Source organism: Protopterus annectens, chromosome 9.part0 (assembly GCF_019279795.1).
Source record: "Protopterus annectens isolate FY-2018-M chromosome 9.part0, PAN1.0, whole genome shotgun sequence".
NCBI classification, from domain to species: domain Eukaryota; kingdom Metazoa; phylum Chordata; order Ceratodontiformes; family Protopteridae; genus Protopterus; species Protopterus annectens.
Window position 1 is genome coordinate 601,390,809 of NC_056743.1, and position 22,172 is coordinate 601,412,980.

General features: G+C 41.7%; 1 protein-coding gene across 1 annotated transcript in view; it reads right to left on the minus strand.

Annotated features, from left to right (window-relative positions):
• DOCK5 (dedicator of cytokinesis 5) overlaps positions 1-22,172 on the minus strand; it is a gene marked incomplete in the record, with an annotated part of 3,482,443 nt that overhangs the window by 1,929,262 nt on the left and 1,531,009 nt on the right. The window contains 2 exon segments of the mRNA XM_044083155.1: positions 164-306; positions 15,782-15,854. Coding sequence (XP_043939090.1) covers positions 164-306; positions 15,782-15,854 — 216 coding nt within the window.

Consider the following 22,172-nt stretch of genomic DNA (forward strand, 5'->3'; position numbering starts at 1 on the left):
TGAAGTAACATGACAGTGCCCTAGAAATAATAAACAAAAAACTGTTACCATTGGCCACAAATTCCTTTTAGAGTTGATTTCATTTTTTTTTCTGATGCAGATCTCCCAGGCTACCTTCCAAATAAAGTCTTTCTAAACACATTACCAAACTGACATGCTGTACCTTGCCCTTTGTGATTCACTTCCTTAGCAGCAATTACTTTGTTGAAAACAGAAGTAAGTGGTTCATTCTCTCCAATAACACGGGATGTCATGAGTGGAGACATGATCAGCTGGCGTTGTCGAATATAGGTTTCCATAGCAATTCTGCAAAATCAGAACAATGAACAGTTAAAAATATCACACTAAACAGTGCCTGCCAGCATTGCTAAAGAACATGCATAGAGTTCTCTTCTAGGTAAAAACGTACAAGCTTGCTGTCCGACTTAAATTTCTGGAAGTAATATTTTCATCACACAGCCTTACTAATTCTCCTCACTCTTCCTAGGCACTAAAGTACTTACCCGTGCTGCTTTGTGCTCTAGTCAAGTACCATCTTTCCAAGGAACACACTCTTCCCACAGCTTACTTTTCTTTCCAATGGCCACTGCAGCTGCGATTCTTAAAACTAGCCTGTTTTCTCTTAACATTAGCACAACCATTTCAAGGTTCAAACATCCATAACTTCTGCAGCGAACATTGTAACCTCAGAGGGTAGCTTGTTTCCATTCACGTATCAATAGCTACTTTTACTAAACCGCATTCCAGCTCCTTGTAATTCAACCATGCTTCATTCCTGAGATGTACTCCTGGACACATCTTCCCTAATATAAAATCAAGTCATCCTCATTCTAGACACTCCAGTCCAAACGTAAACTTATTCTATGGACTAACTAAAACAGTTAGTGTTAAAAATGCCCTAATTTCTTAAAGACAAAGCAGTTCCCTGATCACCTGGTTACATGTGGCCTGCAGAAAATTACACACCTTACACTTTAGTGACTCACTGACTTAGGGGTTTGCAACAAACCCACAACATTCTAAATGTGGAATGTTATCTGTCATGGCACATTGGTTAAGGAATTGATTACAACAGCACAAACCTGTACAGTACCAAGAGATAACAGACAACAGCGTCAATGGGGCCAGATGGTGTCCCAGGCTGTGTCTTGCAAGAACTACAGAATGAACTACCCCCCCCCACTTAAACATGCTGTTCAACCTCAGCCTCTCCACAGGCTACGTGCCCATAGAATGGCACACAGCAACAGTTATTCCTCTCTACAAAGGAGGGGCCACAACTGACTCTGGTAACCATCGCCCCATAAGCCTGACTAACCTGGTCTGCAAGGCTATGGAGCACATCACCATGGAACTCATTAACAAAGACAGTGTGAACGTCCAAACACTTGACCCGACCCAGTTCGGCTTTAAGGGCAGATCATGCCTACTAAACCTGATTGACTTGCCATAGACAAAGGAAAGGTGGTTCACACAGCCTACCTTGACCTCGCCAAGGCTTTCGACATCATTCCCCACTTGGGTGTTACAGAAACACTTACCAGCCTGAACATAAACCCCTATGTCACGAGATGGGATGCCAACTGGCTTACAGACAGAACTCACATGGTAAGAATAGCGTGCTCCAGTTCAGACTCTAAACTAGTCACAAGTGGTGTCCCGCAAGGCTCTGTCCTGGGACCCCTACTGTTTGGCATATACTTCTCAGAAATACAGGCAAACACTTGAGAACTATGACTAACCAAATTCGCTGATGACTGCAAACTGGGAGCAATAACTGACTCTCCGGCTGACATGGACATCCTCCAAAAGAGTCTTACTGAGATGGACACTTGGTGTCAAAGTCATGGCCTCAAGCTAAATGACAAAAAATGCACAGTCATCCTGTTTGGGAAAAACAAAACACCCACGAATTATCACATAGGTGGCAGCCCCCTTAATACAGAAGAGGTAATAAGAGATCTGGGGACCCAGGTAGATAGTAATCTCTCCTTTGACAATCATATTGCCAAAGTAGTTAGGAAATCCTTCTATGTGGCCCATCTAATTACATCTAGAAATAAAGAGGTTAGTGTGCCCCTCTACTCGTCACTCATCAGACCCATCACAGAGTACAATGCCCCATTTGGGATGTACCTCACAAGACACTTCCAACAACTGGAAAGACCACAAAAGTACCTCACCAAGAGGATTACTGGCCTCAAACATATGTCCTATGCAGCCCGACTGAAAAAACTCTGGCTGTACTCAGTGGCATATCGCTTACTCAGAGGTGATCTCTGCCTGACTTACAAAGCCATGTCCAACTCAGAAATGATGGACATGCTCCACCTAAAGAAATCCAAGTCAATGCGAGTCACGCGTTCTAGTGAGCTAAACCTCTCCACAACAACAAACAGAATATGCTGGAGGGATAAATTCTTGTCACAGAGACTCCCCATGTTTTGGAACAAAATTCCAAACTACATTTGGCAGAGCCCCTCATGAACACTCTTCAAGAGGAAACCTTGACGACTGGATGGTAACAGAAAATACACCCTTGAGATCACTTCATTGGCTCTGCTTGACAAAGGATCAGTTAATTAATCAATGTGGCGGCGAAAGCAGACACACTCTGGCTAGGCTTATAAATGCCCTCAGGCAGATAACTTAGTACCTACCTATGAACAAAAAAAATTTGAACTCCGCTAACAGGAGATGGTCAAAATGTCCAACTGTAAGGTCACAGTATGAAAACATCTTTAGAAAATATAGCACGTGATAATGGCTCCTGATTAATGTTTCTATATCTTATTTTACCCTGAGTACATCAATTGAATTTTTAAAGCCTCACCTCAAAATTTTGATACAATCCCTAGACTGTGCAAGTGACAGCACAAAGGAAGGCAGAAAGTCATTACACTAACTTTTATGGATTATAAAGTACTTTTTGGGTGTCCACTATTCTAGGAGTTGGAATTAAGAAAAAAAAATTAAATCACCTTCCTTTTCCTAGCATTAATGCTACACAAGTAAAGGTGAACTGGGTTTACCACCTTTTTTTAGCAGCACCATGGAACTCTCAAACACAATAATTTCACAATTCACAGCAGTGTCCTGCAATGGCATTATCTGAAAAAGAATTATAGAGTTAAAAATCTGTAGCAGAGAGAGAGGTGCTCCACAGTAGAAGAAATGTCGCAGTGTAACTTTCCCAAAAGACAGTAAGAAATTTCCCATACAGACTATGTTGAACACTGGCAAGGGATGCAACGTTAATATCAGTAGCATCATCTCTCTCATGAATTTCATATAGGAGCAGCACCGAATTCTTTGGAAAACACTACCTGATCTTGTAAAGATTTTTTTTCCTACAAAAATGACAATTCTCATCAGCAGAACATGGTTACAGCAAAGTATGGCTTACCTATAATACTTTTACATATGCAGTAACTTAAAACTATTCTGGGATCATATGATGTTCAGTTTGTATCACCATTCAATTACAAGGTCAAGAAAAAGCACAGCAGCTGGCATGGTACTGAAACCTCTAAATGAAAGTGTTTGCTGGGCAGCTATACCACACTCATCTGAAAGGTGTTAATGTTAATGCCACAATCTATCTTCATAAAGTGTGCTACGCTCTTTAAAAAGTACTGGGCTTCATAATGCTGCATTTAGGATAGTTCCAATGGATCACAGCACAGCAAAGAAAGCACAGTTGTGTACACTTAGCACAAATGGACGGGTTTGGGTTGTATTCACTGCTGCAGTCATGACAGATGGGACTCCTGCCGTGAAAGCCTTTGGTTGGCCCAACTACCATAGAATTTTCTCCTCCTCCTAAAGTAGGACACCGCCCTAACAGACATCAAGACGTCTGAGTATAAAATGAGTTAGCTGTCACCATAATCTTAGAAATTTCTTACCCCCAAGGCACCATAATCTCAGAAATGTCTTACCCACAACAAAAAGAAGTCCCCTAACCAGTTCCTAAGGTCAAGGGCCTAAGCGTAGACATTCTACAGAATATACAGTGGAAGAGGGGATAACCTGGAGATAGACAACAGAATTAACCAACCCAATCCATGAGGCAAGAGGGAACGGAGGAAGGGAAGAAATACTGCAACAGTGAATACACTTGAACATCTACATTTATGGTAAGTGTACACAACTGTACTATGTTCTTAGTGTTTCAATGTTGCAGTCATGACTCCCAAAGCTGAAAGGAGGGTATATGGAAAGTTTATGGAAAGGATGCCCTTGCAAGATCGCAGTGGGAAACCCCACTCTGGATTTGAAGAAGGTTGGAAGGTGATAATGGTTGGTGAAGGTATGCACAGAGGATCGGGTAGCTGCTTCCAAGATGTCCTTAGTGGCCACCCCTTTGAGAAAGGCAGTAGATGTAGCAGTAGCCTTTGTGGAGTGTGACCACACAGGGTCTGGAGGTTTCTTTCCATGATGGTTATAGCAAAACAAGATAAAGTGGTAGTTCCATTTGGAGATTGTTTAGAAACCTGTCTCCTCTTCGAGCTACAGGCAAAGGCCACCAAAAAGCTGGTCAGACTTCCTGACATTCTTTGTTCTGTCCAAGTAGCAATGCAGTTGCCTATGCACATACAAAGTATGGAGGATTCTTTCCCCCTTGTTTTGAGGGTTAGGAAACAAGGTAAGCAAGTGGATAGTCTGGTTTAGAGAAAAGTCTGTAACGAAGTTAGAACCAACCTTTCCTTTACGCCTAAGGCCGACTTTCAGGGTGGAAAGCGATGATAGGTTCTACTCACACACAAGGACCTGAAGCTATGAAGCCCTTCCAGCTAAAGTACTGGCTAGCAGGAAGGTTGTTTTCCATGTAAGGAATCTGTTGTCTGTGGAGGCGGATGGCTTGAAGGGTGGGAAGGTGAGATTCTTCAGAATGAAACTAGGATCTCAAGTGGGAACAGGAGGTTTCCTCAGGGGGTCTAATGTGGATCACCCCTCTCAGTAACTGCTTTATGACAGTATGGGGAAAAAAAAGGGGTTGAGTATGCAGATAATTTGAAATTTGCTGAAGCAGGAATTTTTACATAGGAATAAGGAAGCCCTTTATCAAAAAGTCCTGATGCCATGGTTTCGCTTTACTGGGTACCAGGAAAAGTCTGGAATGGAACCCCTTGTCCCTTTTCCTCTTCTGGTACTAGTTGAATAGCCCCCATGTTTAAGAGGGAAAGCACTTGTTTCTGAGCTTCTGCCCACTGATTTGGGGGCAGGTCTGGCCATACGTTTGGAGTTGGCAATGTGTGGAAATGAAATCTGTATCCCGGGGACACTATATTTAAAACCCATTTGTCCCGGGTTATAAGTTGCCAAATTTTTGCATGAAGTGCCAGTTTTCCCCCCAAAGGGGCGGCTAAAAGGTAAGTGCTTGGTAATTCTAAAGGAAAATCATTGTGACTGTTTACCATAGGGAGGTGTCTTGTTGTTTCCAGATTTGGAAGAGGAGGCACCCCATTGCTTAGTTCTGAAAGTCCCTTGGGACTGAAACCTGGTGCTTTTGGAATGTCTGGGTTTGGCTTTAGTGGCTCTGGAAGGAACTGGAAAGGACCAGTTCTTAGTAGGCCAGTGCCTACTAAAAATTGGAGGTTGTACTTGTAAGAAATCTTTCGCAGTTTGCATAGATTTAGGCTTTATCTTCCATCTTTTTTAGAACTTCTTCAGCCTTATTGCCAGACGGTCCTGCTGCAAAGGAGCATCCAACAATTTTGCTTTAACATGATCAGGCAGAGATTGCTCCTTAAGCCAAGCATGCCTTCTAAGCACAGACCCAGTAACAGCAGCCCTGCAAGAGGCCTCCAAAGAATCAAAACCACATTGCAAAGTATGTTTTCCAAGTTGTTCAGCTGAATGCAATAAATCCTGTAAATCTTTACTTTCCACACAGTCAGAAATAAACATCATTTTCTGTTTAAGCAGTCCCATGATATACTGCTGATATTTTAGCATATGGAATTGACAGTTTAAAGCCCCGATTGCCAAGGTTGCAGAAGTATAAACCTTTTTACCCCATCTATCCAGCGCCCTGGAGTCTCTATCAGAAGGGGTAGGATTTTTAGCAGTAGAAGCCTTAATGCCCTTGGGCCCCTGAGAAATGATTTCAGGGTCCGCAACAGGATTTTTGAAAAGGAATTTGTGGGAGTCATGAACCCTGTAGTATCTGTCTGGCTTACAAGGGGCCGGAGGCAGAGAATCAGGGGCCATACTGGATTCTGAAAAAACATCAACAATGTCTAGTAGAGGAGGTAGTAGCCAAAGGCCTATGCTGAGGAAGAAGGAAATCCCTAAGCCTCTTTTTGGATTCAGAAAAATCCTGACTTTCACAGTGGAAATTCTCCCTTAAGGTATGTAAACTTTCCCCAAAAGAAAAATCCCCAGGGGGAGAAGCAAAAGGAAAGGAATCCTCTGCATCAGAGTCCTCATAAGTAGGTATGGACAAATCCTGTTCATTAGAAGAGTCAGAAGAAACAGAATCCTGTTCAGAAGATTCATAGTCTAGTTCAGCCCTAGGCCTCTTAGAAGGGGGGGGGGGGGTGACTACCCCTGATTAAAGTAATTAAATCTTCAGCCATTTTGATAATTTGTTTTTTTTTGTAATAGGGGCCTGAACATGCTGCCTGGGCACCGGTATTTTACACACAGATCGAGATTCTGGCCTTAATACTGAAGGTGGTGTCAGTTTAATGTACAAATCTGTAGGCCTGAATACACCCTCAAAAGCCGGTGCCTGCACAGCGGCTCCGGACCCATCCAAGGTAGAAACATCCGTGGGTTCCATAGGTGAAGCACCTCGCGGCATACCAGACTCCGAAAGGGCCTCAGTAGAGGCCTGCGAATCAGAAGTAGCAGGTATTAGGGGCTGCGAAAGCACCTCACTGAGTACCGGTGAAATGGCTTAGAAGAGTCGTTGGCAGTTTTGGACCTCAATGGCCTGTGTCTGTCTTTTTCTTTGCATTTTTTTGGTATTCCGGTAGTCAGACTGCTAACCGAAGTAATTTCTGGATAATTAAACAGAGAACCGAAACATTTAGAAGCAAATATGTACAGACGGATAGTGCGTTGATTAAATAAAGCACAAAACCGACAACAAGGTACGTCGTGGTCAGGGCCTAAGCAAGGAATAAAGTACAAATGGAAATCCTTATGAGGTATTTGCTTCCCACAAGTAATACAATTATTAACTTTTACTGACATAGGTAAGGAGCAAGAAAAAGTTTCCCCAGCAGGGTACTTAACTTTTTAGTTGAAGACTTCGGTTCTGAAACTCGAAAACGAAAATTTCAGGAGTCGGCCGAACAGCACTTGCGAACTGCTTCTTCTTCGGGCACCGTGCGGCAAGAAAGACTGATGTAATGGCGTCGGATGCATGTTTTATACCCCTGATTACCTGACGTCATGGAAGAAGGGACAGCAACAGACGCAGGACCCAAGACTTTGTTAATCAGGCCGACTGAGGGCAACCTGCCAGCAGATTACCCAAATGTAATGACTGCAACAGTGAAACACGAAGAACATCTTCAATGGTACTTAAAAAGTCTCTGGTACCAACATTCTCGGGGCCTGGAAACAATTATTCCTATCATTCCTTGTCTAAGGGCAGAGTTATTTTGGTGGGCAGAGGCTTACAACCACAACAAGGGACTCACTTTCACTCAAACCCTCGCCGCCCAAAACCTGACAACAGACGCATCAGACTATGCATGGGGGGCTCACATGGCTGGCAAATGCATTCAAGACAAATGGAGCCCAGGACAAATTCACCTACATATCAATCAAAAAGAAATGTTAGCTGTACAGAATGCTCTGACACCCTTCGAATACCTTATCCTTCCAGGACAACTCTTGATAAAGACAGACAACACCACAGCTATGTGGTACATAAACAAGCAGGTGGGGAACTCATTCATACCCACTCTGCAGGTTAGCCATGGCCCTGTGGAACACGGCCTTGAGCAACCAAGTGCACCTGCAAGCTCAATTCCTGCCAGGTAAACAAAATTCACTGGCAGATGAGGTAAGCAAAAATCTACTGGACCCACATGAGTAGAAACTGGAACGCAACTCATTCTAACCCACAGGTGGGGGACACCAGAGCTGGACCTCTTTGCCCCCCCCCCCCCAAAACCATCAATTGAGCAAATTTTGCACCAGAAATCCCCACAACCAAGCAAGGAAAGTGGATGCCCTATCCTTTACATGGGAAAACCTCTCAATTTATGCCTTTCCCCCTCTGCCCCTCCTCCCAAAAGTACTACTCAAGATCAAACAGGACAAACCAAGGACAATCCTTATTGCACCGGACTGGCCCCTCCAGCACTGGTACCCACTCCTACGCAGTCTGGCAGCAATGCCACCCTGACACCTACATCAGACCCCCTTCCCTGCTGTCCCAGCAGGAGGGACAGATTTTGCATCCTCAGCTGCAAACCCTGAACCTTGCAGCCTGGCTTATTCCCTGAATACACCACCAGCAACCCTCAGCAAACAGGTGCTGGATGTCATCCTTGAGGCTAGAAGGCCTAGTACTAAAAAATTCTATTCAGAAAAATGGAAAAGATACTGTTCCTGGAGCTAGTCTCAAGGATAGGACACAGCCGTGCACACCTTACCTCAAATCCTAGATTACCTAGTAGAGCTGCTTCACACAAGCCTATCCTTCTCTTCTATTAAGATTTATGCCTCGGCCATCTCAGCTCATTATAATACTGAGCCACCTCGCTTCTCACCCTCTGGTCAAACAGCTCCTGAGAGGAGCTAACAATTTAAGACCCCCAAGGAGAGGTCCCACCCCTGCCTGGGACCTTAACTTTGTACTAGAGAAGCTCACGCTTCTCCCTTTTGAGCCTGCTGCTACACAGCACAGTTAAAATTCCTCTCTTGGAAAACAGCCTTACTTTTACCCATCACTTCAGCAAGAAGAGTGTCTGAGTTACAGGCACTAATGGCTGTGGAACCCTTCATTATTTTCCATGCTGACAGGGTTTCCCTCAGGACCAACCCATCTTTTATGCCCAAGGTGGTATCCAGTGTAGCTCTAAACTAAGCCATCCATTTACCAACCTTTTTCCCTAAACCTCAGAATAAAGAGGAAAGGATCCTGCACTCTTTGGACATACACAGGCAACTCAGGTTCTACCTTGACAGGACTAAGCCTTTCAAAAAATCTGACCAGCTGCTAGTCAGCTTTGCTTCAGGGGCAGAGGGCAAGGCCATTTCAAAGCAAACCATTTCCAAATGGATATCACACTGCATCATTTCTGCTACAAACACCATGTAAAACCTACCCCACAGGGGATCAGAACTCATTCCAGTAGGCTACCTCAACCTCTACAGCATTTCTCAAGAGAGTCCCTACCAGGGACATCCTGGAAGCTGCAACCTGGAGTTCTGTACACACCTTCACCAAGCATTACCACTTATTTGTCTTTTCTAAATACAGAGCTGGATTTGCCACAGCAGTCTTAAAAGGCCTGCTAGCCAGCCCTACTATTACTTGACTGCCTCCACCCTTCCTCAGCTTTGGGAATCAACCCAAGTGTGATGACTGCACAGAGAACCACGAAGAACATAGTACAGTTGTGTACACTTAACATAAATGTAGATGCTCAAGTGTATTCACTGTTGCAGTCCTGGTTACCCTTCCTCAGCTATGCTTTCTACCTATCCTCTTTTTGGCCATATCTTATGGCTATATTATTGACTTTTTACTGGAGGTGTTCCACACCATGTAATTGCTTCCTATTTTGGGGGATCCTGACATCTGGGGCAAGAAAACTGATGTAATGGCGTCAGCTGCATGTTTTATACACCCCTGACAACCTGATGTCACCAAAGAGGCGACAGCATCCGACGCAGAAATCCCAAGACTGGTATTCGGGCCGACTGAGGGCTACCTGCAAGCAGATAACCCAAGTGTGATGACTGCAACAGTGAATACAATTGAACATCTACATTTATGGTAAGTGTACACAATTGTACTTTACCAGTAATCCTTCTGCCCAAAACTGATGGTCATCTGGTGCAGATAAAATTCTGTCTTGCCTCTTGGGGATAGGTTCTATCGTGTCAGGAGCCTTCCACACCTGCTGCGAGATCAACATAATGAGCTCTTCTGCAGGCGAAGTAACCCAACAGGTACATGGGTCATGTGCAGAAGGCCTGCAGTTACACTGATTCCTCCCAAAGAGGGCTTTTGGGACATCAAGCCACCCCTCTTTTTAAGGGATGTCAAGGATATCTCCAAAGGAGACATAATCCAAGGCTGACCGTGGGGAACCCTCCCCTTCATCAAAGAGAGTGTCCTATGTGATAAATTCCCTGATTTAAGTGTTTCCTCTTACACTTCATCTTGTAAGGAACCTCCTCAGTGGGGTGATCTGGGAAGGTATCAGAAGAGGACAAACACTGAATAGATGTGGCTTTGGCGTTCTCTGTTCAAGTGTTGAAATTGGAAGAAGCTCTGGACAAAAGGAAGGATAGGGGAACTGCTCCGACAGGGAATGAGCTGAGTGGATATCCACAGTGGACAGGGCCCTCTCTATGGCTTGGAAGGCTGCCACCCCCCCGAAAAGGGAAGGGAGCCCAAAACTGAGCGACTGTCTCAGAACCAATAGTCACTCCCCACTCCTAAGAAGCCACCCCCCGAAGCTGAAGCCGGGGTAGAGCTAATGCATGTCAAAGCCCTGAAGTGCAGAGACTGCTGCGAAAACACCAGAGTAGAGTCCCACCCCCCAGAGCAGACAGCATAGCCCAGAGTGTTCTCTCAACCTGACAGAGAGCAGAACTCCTCAGGAAATAAATTGGTACCGGAGATGTACAGCTCGTAGGAACCAACACAGAGAACACGAGAAACTCGAAGACAGAATCAGCAAAGCCTCAGAGGAGATTAGAGGAGGTGAGAAGGAGGGGGTCACAGAAGGAAAGATTCCAGCACCCAAAGGGGCTGGAACTGAGGACACACCTGCTGATCTTCATGCTGCAAGGAGCTGTTACACCAATCTCAACACATCCATTTCTGTCAGGCTCTTGATAAAATGAATTGACTGGGTAGAGGGGGATTTTGGCCTTTCCAAAAACAGGCTTGGTAACTGACCAGCAAAGGGATCTATGGATGGGCAGTATCTGGCCCTAGGTCTATCCAAGAAAGAAAATTCAGTGCATTCAAGTTGGAACCATAGATATCAGTGCTGAAATGGTAGACAGCACCGAGACTCAATGGGGTGATTTAATACCCGTGCTGATAGCTTCGGCACCAATGGAAAAGACACTTTTGGTGCTGAGATTTGCACCGAAATATCCTTTGTAAAAACTGTTGGTTCTGCAGAAAGAACTGAAGTTCTAAGTTTTTTGGTCATCATTGCTGAGGGAGAAGCTGGCACCAATCGACTCCTTTTTTGGTTTGTCTAATTTTGAAGATGACAAAGACAAGAAAGGGGATGAAACATGTTTTGCTTTGGCCAGGAAAAAACAGATAATGCCTCCTCAAAGGAAGATTTTATCATCCCCTTTAAAAGCAACTTATTCTTCCTTTCTACCAGCACCCAGTGGCTAAAGGCATGACAGATTGAACAATCTTCTTGCAAATGCACCGGGCCCAGGCAACAGACACAAAGAGTACCCATCGGAATTGGGCATCTGAATGTCACACTCCTGACTTTTTAAAATTGGAGGTGCCTTTACTTTTGCCGACCATAATCTAAACTAGGTGGCACAAACAAAGCCGAATGAAACCAATAAATAGAAAGAGACTAGCTACAGAAGGCTACCAGCAATGGCAGACTACAGTAAGTGTAGGAGAAAAATGAAAAATAGAACTACTTTTTTTACTGGAAGAAAAGGGGAAAGAAATAAGGACTACCAACAATGGTAGCACAAAATACACCGAAGTGTATAAGGGAAGGATGGAGAGGAGATGTAAATGCTATCAAAAAATGGGTAAGTTGTAGAAGGAAAAATCAAAAAGCTATACAAAGAAAATAAATAACCTTATGACTAACCAAAAAACTGAAATTCAACAGAAAAACGAAACTTAGCTCAAGAGCAAGTTGGCAATGTGTCTGTCACAGGAAGCAGCAAACGAGATCTGAGGTAATTGGGAGAGGAGCATTCTGGGTAGGACTTAACCTTGAGAGTTTCTGGTCCTCGGAGGCTGTAGTAATGGCTGAATTGGTTCCGATATTTAGAACAGAACCCACAGGTCAAAGAATAAATGAAGATTAACAACATCAGATGCATTGATAGTAGCACAACAGGTAGCATACTTGCTTTTGATCCAAAAGGCTGTGGATTCTACTCCACAGCATGTAGATGGATTGCTGATTCTTTGTTGCACTTTAAGGGAGTGGAGTGTTGCAGTCCTGATCATGTTCTTCTTTGGATGAGATGCCTAGTAACTATGAACCATCCATTCCCTACTGCAATATTACCAGCTTACCATTTATTTTTTTATATAACATAGGCAATTTACTGTTCAAGGACATCAGGCACTGAATTTGTAGATAAAACACTGAAATATAAAGTGTTTGCTAGCAGCAACATCTTCATTAGTTACAAATCTCTTTAATGTGTTATTATTCAGACAACCTTTACTTCTGCAGAGAATGTGCATACTTGACTGACATTGGTGGACTGTACTGAAAGAAGTTTGAGTGGCCGTTTATGGCAAACATTTTCTGAACTGGGCAGTTTTGTCATTACTGGTTCATACGTTTTGTTTCATTGCTTACTGTAAAAATGTTCAAAATTATAAATTTAAAACACGCTCTAACAAGTGGTGCTGCATTAATACAAGGAATATAATTTAATACAATCAGGAAGGTGAATCAAAGAAATCTTGCATGTCTGCATGGTCCTAAAAATGTGTGCAAGGAGCATATGATTTAAAAACTGCCCAAAGGTAAACTTTATCCACCACTGGCCAGATGCATTTTCTCTGAAAGCGAGTTTCATGAGCAGAGAAATTACAGTGTACTGCTTTGTTTAGCAAATGTCTATCAGTGTTTATGCTATAAAGTTTGACATAAGGTTTAAAATTAAAACCATATATCTGTAATCACTGTAGAAGTAAAGCAGAAAATGGTATGCTCACTGAGAGGTACATACGATGTTTATGGTAATTGGGGCGAAATAGCCAGGTAATTGTACCCTGTAATGGCTGTGGGGGGGGGGTCATTAAGGAAATATAGACTCATAAGCATGACTAGCCTCATTTGTAAGGCCATGGAAAGAATCAACAAACATGGACCTTATCAAACAGGGACTTCGGTAACCTCCAGACTCTTGACCCAACTCAGTTTGGGTTCGTTAAGGGTAGATCATGTCTGTTAAATCTATTTGACTTCATCATGAAGGTCACCCAAGGCCATGGATGAGGGAAAGACTGTGCATATCACCAACCTTGACCTGGCCAAGACATTTGACAATTCCTCACTCGGGTATTACACAGAAACTCTCTCAGCTGGACATAAATGCCTACGTCATCAGGTGGGTAGCCAAATGGCTCACAGACAGGACGCATATTATCAAAGTGGGTGAATTCACCTCTAGCAAGAGGCCAGTCAGGCATACCACAGGCGTTTGTACTGGGCCCTCTCCAGTTCATTATTTACTTCTCAGAAATCAAGGCAAATGCAGACTGCCTTTGGCTGACCAAGTTCGCAGATAATTGCAAATTAGAGGCAATCAATGAAACGCTAAACATTACTGATACATTGTAAAAAGGATTAACACAGACAAATGATTGGTGGCAGAGCCAAGGATTGAAACTAAAAGCATTTGGGAAAGCAAATACCCCAGCTAATTACAATACAGACAGCAATTCCCTAAGAGTAGACACAGTGGTATGTGATCTGGGTACACAGGTTGATAGCAATCTGAACTTCAACCACCATTTGTCTACAGTAGTGAGGAAGTCCTTCTATGTGACACAACTTATAAGTAAGGGCATGTCATCCAGATCAAACGACATTATAATTCCACTGTATTCAGCCCTGATCAGACCAATAACTGAGTACAATGCACCCTTTTGCATGTATCTCACCAGACATCTGCAACAGTTGGTGCAACCCCAGAGGTTTCTCACCAGAAAGATAAAGGTATACAAAGAAGTCCTAGTCAGAAAGATTGAAAGTCCTATCACTGTATCCTGTCTCTTACAGACTACTTAAAGGGTGATCTGTTAATGGCCTACAAGGCAGTCTCTGATCTAATTCGGATGGAAATATTACACATTCATAAATCAACCTGCATGAGGGTCACTCATTCCAGGAATCTTAATCTAGTCTCTGACATACATGAATCACGTTGGAGACAGACACATCTCTCATATATTACCCCTTCACTGGAACATGCTCCCCGGTCATGTGAAGCACAGCCTTTCCCTGACCTTCTTCAAGTACAATCTAGATCAATGCATGGTTAACTGCAAATTTACTCTTGGGGTGGTGCTCATTTCCCTCATGGAAAGAGATAGTTGATATTAGATACCACAACACAGGCTCATACCTCTATGAACTTCTTTCATCTACCTATTGAAAATTGGAAAACTCTAGGCTTGTAAGGGCTGTTAGCCTAGTAATCTTCCATGAATCTAATCAAACTAACACAATTAACAAGTGCAATCAATCAATCAAATCAATAACTATTAAATCACTACAAAAGAAAAGCTTTCTTTTCAACTTTCAAGATGATAATACCACTACTGACAGACAAGCCACACAAATAAGTATAACCCTGTACAAAGCAAAAACCTCCAGGACAGCAGGATAAAAGTGTTCTGCTCAGAGTCATATTGACTCTCGCATATAAGGCAACAGATGAAAACTATCCAAAAAAGAGAACAGCATGAGTTCAGCCTAACAGATGATGAGTCATAAATTGGAGCTATAGAAAGAAACAGACAAATGGAAAAGTAAAAACAATATATGCAGATTTAAACATGGGTCAATAGCACCACAGGTGGATTCAAGTTTGTATGTTAGACCTTCAGGCTCAGGAATGATTACGGTTTTCAGAACTGTAGACTGAAAAATGGGATTAGTATGTTCCACATTTACTCATCAGCTCCAGTGAAGGACATGATTTCACTGCAAACGAAGGCTTGGAGGCTGCCACTGAAAAACTGTTGTTCACCATGTAGAAAAAACAACAGAATAATACAAGCATCACAATGTTTATAGACTGTTCTGCTTTCACTAACCTGGAAAGAGGAAAACATGGGGAAAACGTTCTGCTTGACCAGAACTACAGTTGCATTACATCTTAAAAAAAAAAAAAAAAACTGGGGTAGAGATGTAACAGAACAGAGACAGTCCAAATGATCCCCGCCATGCACACCAACACTGAAAATGGCTATATCTCACAATACATCTCCTATCATTTTCACTGATACTGTCAATGCTTTCACAAGTGTTTTTAAGGAGAAAAAGTCACACACACAGAATGGACTGCTTTTCCTAAAAGCAGTGCAAAAATGTAAACACAACAGTTAGATGTAATAATTTATACAAAATATAACATGCTGCATACCAACCAATAAGAAATACTGCCATGTGAATTACACCAGTCATTTAATGCAACGTATTCTGTTTTTCCTGGCAGACTGTAGGTTCACTATTTTACTCAAGTCTAAAGACAGGAACATACATTTTTTGCAGCTTGGAGGTGATGATGCATAACTTAGGGGGACATATTTTGCAAAATATATTGCAAAAGCCTGAAAGTTAAAATAAAATTCATAAGCACACATCACTGTCTTGGTATTAGTACTTACTGTTGGAATGGAATGAAATGCTGCTTTTCTTCATCGTCCACCTTCCCATGAATTATATCACTAATATCCATCACTGAAAAGCAATGACACAGTATGAGAAAATCATTAAGGCTTCACATGTGCTCAGTTTCATCTTTCTGCACTTAGTTATGAAAATAACCTGGTCCTGTCAAAGGCTGAAAAGCAAACACATTACTTTGAGAACAAATCCACTTCAATGATCATGTACAGTCAAAAATGTTTTTGTCCTTTAAATAGCATCTGGTATACACACACATACACTTTCACAGTGACTCCAGTAAGAAAAACTTAAGTTTAAGGCAGTTAAGAAAACCATGAAAAGTTAACTGAAACTAGTTTTACACTGATATCAGCTGTAGAGATGTACGCATAACTAAGCACCTTGCATATATGGGCACTGCTCAGCTACTGTTTATAAAGCAAAGATCAAAAACAGCAGGGTGACAGATTTTACCACAGCTACAGTCAAAACAGGGGAAACAAACCATGTTAATGTTTACATTTTTGTATGAAAATAATGCATTATGTGTGTAAACCAAGCAGCACCACAGAAAGTAAATGACCAACATCTTGTGAACACCTTCCCTGGATTTAGAGGACTTGAGCAAAACAATGTCTCCATTTGCATTACTGTCCAGTCACTTTCAGCATACAAGAGGTTTTGCCTTATGGGTTTAATTCAGCATGTTCTTTTTCTGTGTGTGCTTGCTTTACGTTTAAGTACTTGGCTCCCAACACAGCAGTTATGTTGCTAATTGGTAGCTGGATCATTGGTCCATTAACCAGCAATGTGATAATGTTCCCATAATGGCTTAGTCATGTACTTAAGTCAAAAGACCAAGGAGTGAATTCTACAGCTTTACATTGGTACAGTGTAACTTGAAGCAAGTCAGATAACCAACTAGTGCTTCAAAGGGACACCTAAAATTAAGTAATGGTGTAGACTTACAGAAACTTGAATTAATATAACAGCTAAAAAATAAAAGTGGCAATTACCTATACCCATGACACAAGCTTGGCGTACAACCAAAATGACCCATGTTTAGTTAGTAGAATGGGCACTATAGGAGGTGGACTAGGGAGGATGACAGCAGTGGATGCCAGCTCACCCATGTGACAGGAAGGTGGCAGCCCTGGCTTACCATATGGGTGACATCCAGAGGAAGCAGTAGATATTGTACCCAATGAGAATGGACCTGTTGAGCATACACTGCCCAGTGGAGCACAGCTCTAGTCTGGAAAGATGTGGATGGAGGCACTCATGCTTCGCTCAAGACAGATGCCACCGGTGCTACAAGTTCCAGAGATTGGGAGATGAGCCTGCTAGGTACGGCACAATGGCCTACTCAACTCCTGACACTAGACTCTTTGGGAAATTAATGGGTCGATGAGGCCTACCAGCCAGGGAACAAATGGGCCACATTGCTCTAATCCAGACTAGAGGTGCCTGGCTCTTGTATGCGAGTGGAACAAATAGGTTGATGGAGCAAAGGAAAGGGATCCACTAAAGGATTTTGAAGAAAAGCCTTCTAAATTTTGTGCACACATGAAAATGAGACAAGTACCATGTTTCACGTACAGATTCTGTGCAAATGGTAAATCTAAAATACTCCGCCTTCATCCAATACAACCTAAAAGGTTCACTCAAGTTATGGCATTTACTACAGTGACAGTGCTAGGTTATAGACTCCCTATGTACAGGTCAAGACTTGCAATGCGAAGTCCCAAAAAGCCAAAAAAAAAAAGAGAAAATACAGGATAACAGCTTTTTTCCTTTAAATTTATTTTTGCAAGGAGGGAAACCCCACCCTGCACCCCCAAGTACTTATATATACCAACTCAGAGATCAATATACTGGGGGGGGGGGATGGGTATTCTGAGAAATGTCAGTCTATGACTTCATACAGACAAGTCCTCATTTTTGGTCATTTAGACTCCACATTCCAGGACTCTGCATTGGGACCCTCGGCAATTCAAATGGGTGTGCAAGTTATCTGTTAGTTAACTAAGGTTCCAGAATTGAATCATTCCAATGAAACTGCCAAACATCCCGAGATTGTGTAATCCCAGAAGTTGTTACATCAAGTAAGAGACTGCAAGGCAAACACTCCCTGCATGACTGGGTACAATTTTCCTGGAAGTTGAATGTCAACAAAATGACATGACTGGTGAATCACTTGATGAAAAATAATGTCACCCAGTGTTAACTACAATACATTAACAAAAGTCACTACTTCAAAACTGTAATTCAGCAACATGACTTAATTTGAGTAAAGGTGCACTAATCACACAACTGCAGTTTAACTATTCAACTTTATACAAGTAATACTTAACTATGAATCACATGAAAAGCAAGATTTTAAATTTTCACCTCTAAACATTGATCCTTATTTCATTGACTTCATTATTAGTTACTAGGTACACAGCATGCATCCAAACTGACAGTACAAATACTCAGTTACACTTGTACTGAAAGTACCAGAGTTACAGTAATTATGAAAAAAATGTATAAACATTACAAAAATGCTATTTCAGAACTAAACTGAGGAAAGATGCCAAACCAGAAAGCAAAAAATAACCTTTGAATCTGAACCGGTAAAGATGGAACACAGTTATTAGTAAAGTAAGGTTCATAGGTTGGTACTAGGCTGTCGGCCCTAGGGCCTATACAAACCTAGCCATAAAAATTCCCTGGCTATTTCTTCCCACAATATTTACTTCCCTGGACCCCTGTCTAGCAGGGCGAAAGAAATGATCCCCGGGGTGAATTTCCCATCTCCCATCCGATCGTCAAGGTTCCTTTTGAAGAGGGACAAGGAGGCGCTCTGATTGAAATGTATGGGCAATCTACTCCAGAGCATGGGGAGTCTCTGGCTCAGGAACCTATCCCTCCAGCATGTTCTGTTCATTGTGATGACCAGATTTAGATCCCTGGAGCGTGTGGCTCTGAGGGATTGGGATTTCATTAAGTGGAGCATGTCCAACCAGTTCAGGGTTTGACATGGCTTTCTATGTTAAGACGAGATCGCCTCTGAGTAGACGATATGCTACAGAGTATAGCTGGAGTGTTTTTTAGATGGTCAGCATAGGCATCTGCTTTAGGCATGTGATTCTTTTAGTCAGGTATTTCTGCGGCCTTTCCAGCTATTGCAGATGTCTTGTGAGGTACATACCAAACGGGGCATTGTACTCTATAAGGGGTCTAAAGAGGGATGAGTACAGTGGGACAATGACCTCTTTTTTCTGGATGAAAAGCCGTTAGTGATGAGGTGTGCCACATAGAAGGCTTTCCTGACTGTTGTGGTGATGTGGTTATCGAAAGTGAGACCACTGTCCACTTGTGTCCCCAAGTTTTTCATCACACTTGCAGTGTTTAGTGCACTGCCACCTATGTAGTAATTCATAGGTACATGGTTTTTCCCAAAAGGGATAACTATACATTTCTTGGTATTAAGCTTGAGCCCATAGCTCTGGCACCAGGCATCTGTTTCTTTAAGGCCCTTTTGTAGAATATTCATATAATTTGGGGATTCAATAATGGCTCCCAGTTTGCAATCATCTGCGAACTTTGTTAGCCAGAGTCCCTTAGTGTTTGCCTGTACTTCAGAGAAGTAGATGCCAAACAAGAGCGGTCCCAGGACTGAACCCTGAGGTACTCCACTTGTCACTTGTTTGCAGATGGATTTGGATTCGGCTACTTTTACAGTCTGGGTTCCATCAGTAAGCCAGCTGGCAACCCATCGAGTGACGTAGGGATTTATGCCCAGCTTAATAAGTTTATCTATGATTCCAGAGTGGGGGATGGTGTTGAAGGCCTTGGCGAAGTCCAGATAGGCTGTGCGGACCACCTTACACTCGTCCACAGCTCTGGAGACTGATTTAAAGAAGTTAATCAGGTTCAGGAGACAAGATCAGCCCTTCACGAACCCAAACTGCGTGGGGTCCAGTGTTCGAAGGGTGCCAATGTCTTTGTTTATAAGTTCCATGATAATGCATTCCATGCCCTTGCAGATCAGGCTCGTCAGACTGATGGGACGGTAGTTCCTGGGATCCAAGGTGGCTCCCCCCTTGTGGAGTGGGATAACTGTAGCTGTGCGCCACTCAGTGGGCACAAAGGCTGAGTTGAGGCTATGATTAAACATGACACTTAGGTGAGGTGCCAGTTCATTTTGTAGTTCATGTAGTATACAGCCCAGGATGTCATCTGGTCCCATGGAACCTGTATTCTTAGCTTTGGAGAGTGCGGGTTCTACCTGTGTGGCCTTGATAACAGGAATTTGGCAATACTTGGTTACTGAGAAGGGCTCTTTAGGGGGTGAGAAGGGGGTGAAGTTGGCACTAAATCGATCAGCCAGGATACTGGCAATATCCTTGGGATCAGTATATTCAATGCCATTCTGTTGTAGCTCAGAGCAGATCTGAGCATTGCCATTTAGATTCTTGACATAACTATAGAATACCTTGTGGTTGTCTTTGGAATCTTTGCAATTTTATTTTCGTAACTAGCTTTGGAGGATTTTATGAGGAATCTCAGCTTCTTACTGAGGCTGGTAAGGGAGCTTTTTGCATCCTGGGATTTTCCTCTTTTCTGCAACAGTTTCTTCCTTCTGTTGTATAGTTTTGTTTATGGCAGGGGACCACCAGATTGGCTTCCTTTTTTTGTAGGGGAGCATCTTGGTTCTATTTGGGATGGCACACCATGCATGAGTGGATGTGCTCGTACAGTGCCTTAGTGTAGGATTCAGCAGTCGAACTTTCGGATCCCATCTGTATGGGTGTCATGAAGTTTGTCACTTTTGACTTGAGTAGCATGAAGTTGGCTTTGGTAAAGTTTTTTACGGAGGTTTCCTTACTGGGGGGGTGGGGGTGGGATGTGGATGTCAAGGGTGATTTGCTCTCAAGTGGTCATTCGTCAGAAGGGTGGGCTTCATTGTTGTACTAGTAAAGCTGGAGTAGTTAAATGTGTACATTTTCTAACACAAGGCAAACAGAGCTAGTTAAATGAAAGCTGACAAGTCATTCAATAACCCGTTAGAAAACTGGTTGGTTGGTTCCACTTTTTAAATGAAATAAAAATAAAAAATACGATAATGCGACAACAATTCTCCGTACTAAGCGCTTTCACCCACAATCGTATAGGGCATCTCCAGAGTACAAACTCTTCACTAAAAAGCCATCCTTTATATAGTTGGAATTAAATGAATGAATTAATTAATTGGTTAATGATGTAATTGTATAATAACATAATTACTAGTAAAGACACTGGAGAAACAGTATAAAAGAAACATCTAGAGAAACAGTGTAAAAACACTGAAATATTTCGGAGTCCCAAAACGTGTGTCCAATACTGTAAACCTTAAATAAAACATAACTTTCATTTTCTAGTAATTGTTTGATAAACACTAAATATAAATAAAGATTAATCAAAGTTAACAGTGTTTGCCAGTATTTAACAGATGAAAATGATTTGACAGATAAAAAAGTTTAACAGATAAAAGCATAAAACAGCAGACATAAAAGCCGAAATTATAACATGCTGTTGATCTCACAAAATATAGATATCACAGGTTCTACACATATTGTACACATATTTAAAATATAAAATTCATATACATATACTAAAAATATAAATTATTAAATATATATTATGAATTGTAAATTGTGAAATAAGTAGTGTGTAATACTTCCACGATCCATCTACATCAGTAATATCTTGAATAAATTATACTTGTGTTTAATTTATTTATAATAAAATAAATAAATAAATAAATATATGTGTATAAGTCCATTCTTCAATAACATGTTTTTCCAGTAATAGTCAATCGTTGAAAAATAAAAAATGGTCATAGATCAAAATTTATAATACTAAAAATGTTTAAATCATACTTAAAAAAAATATGATTTTAATTTAAGTACACTAGAAATAGAAACAGAATCATTGATGCCTGGCAGCATACAGGCATTAAGCCTAAGTTGCCAAAGGCATTCCTTGGCTTCCAAAATGACTTTTTTCATCACCCCCCTTCTGTACATTGTGTGGGGTTCTGTCAATAATAAAAAATAGAAATCTCTTAAAATTTGCACATTTGATGCTATGATTGTATAAGGCACTGGTATTTTTGTGTTTTTTAATATCTCTGACATGTTCTGCTATACGTACTCTGAGCGTCCTAATTGTTTTGCCAACATAGAAAGCTTGACATATATATATATATTTATGTGTGTGTATATATATATATATATATATATATATGTATGTGTGTATGTGTATATATATATATATATATATATATGTGTATGTGTGCGTGTATGTATATATATATATATATATATATATGTGTGCGTGTATATATAGATATATATATATATA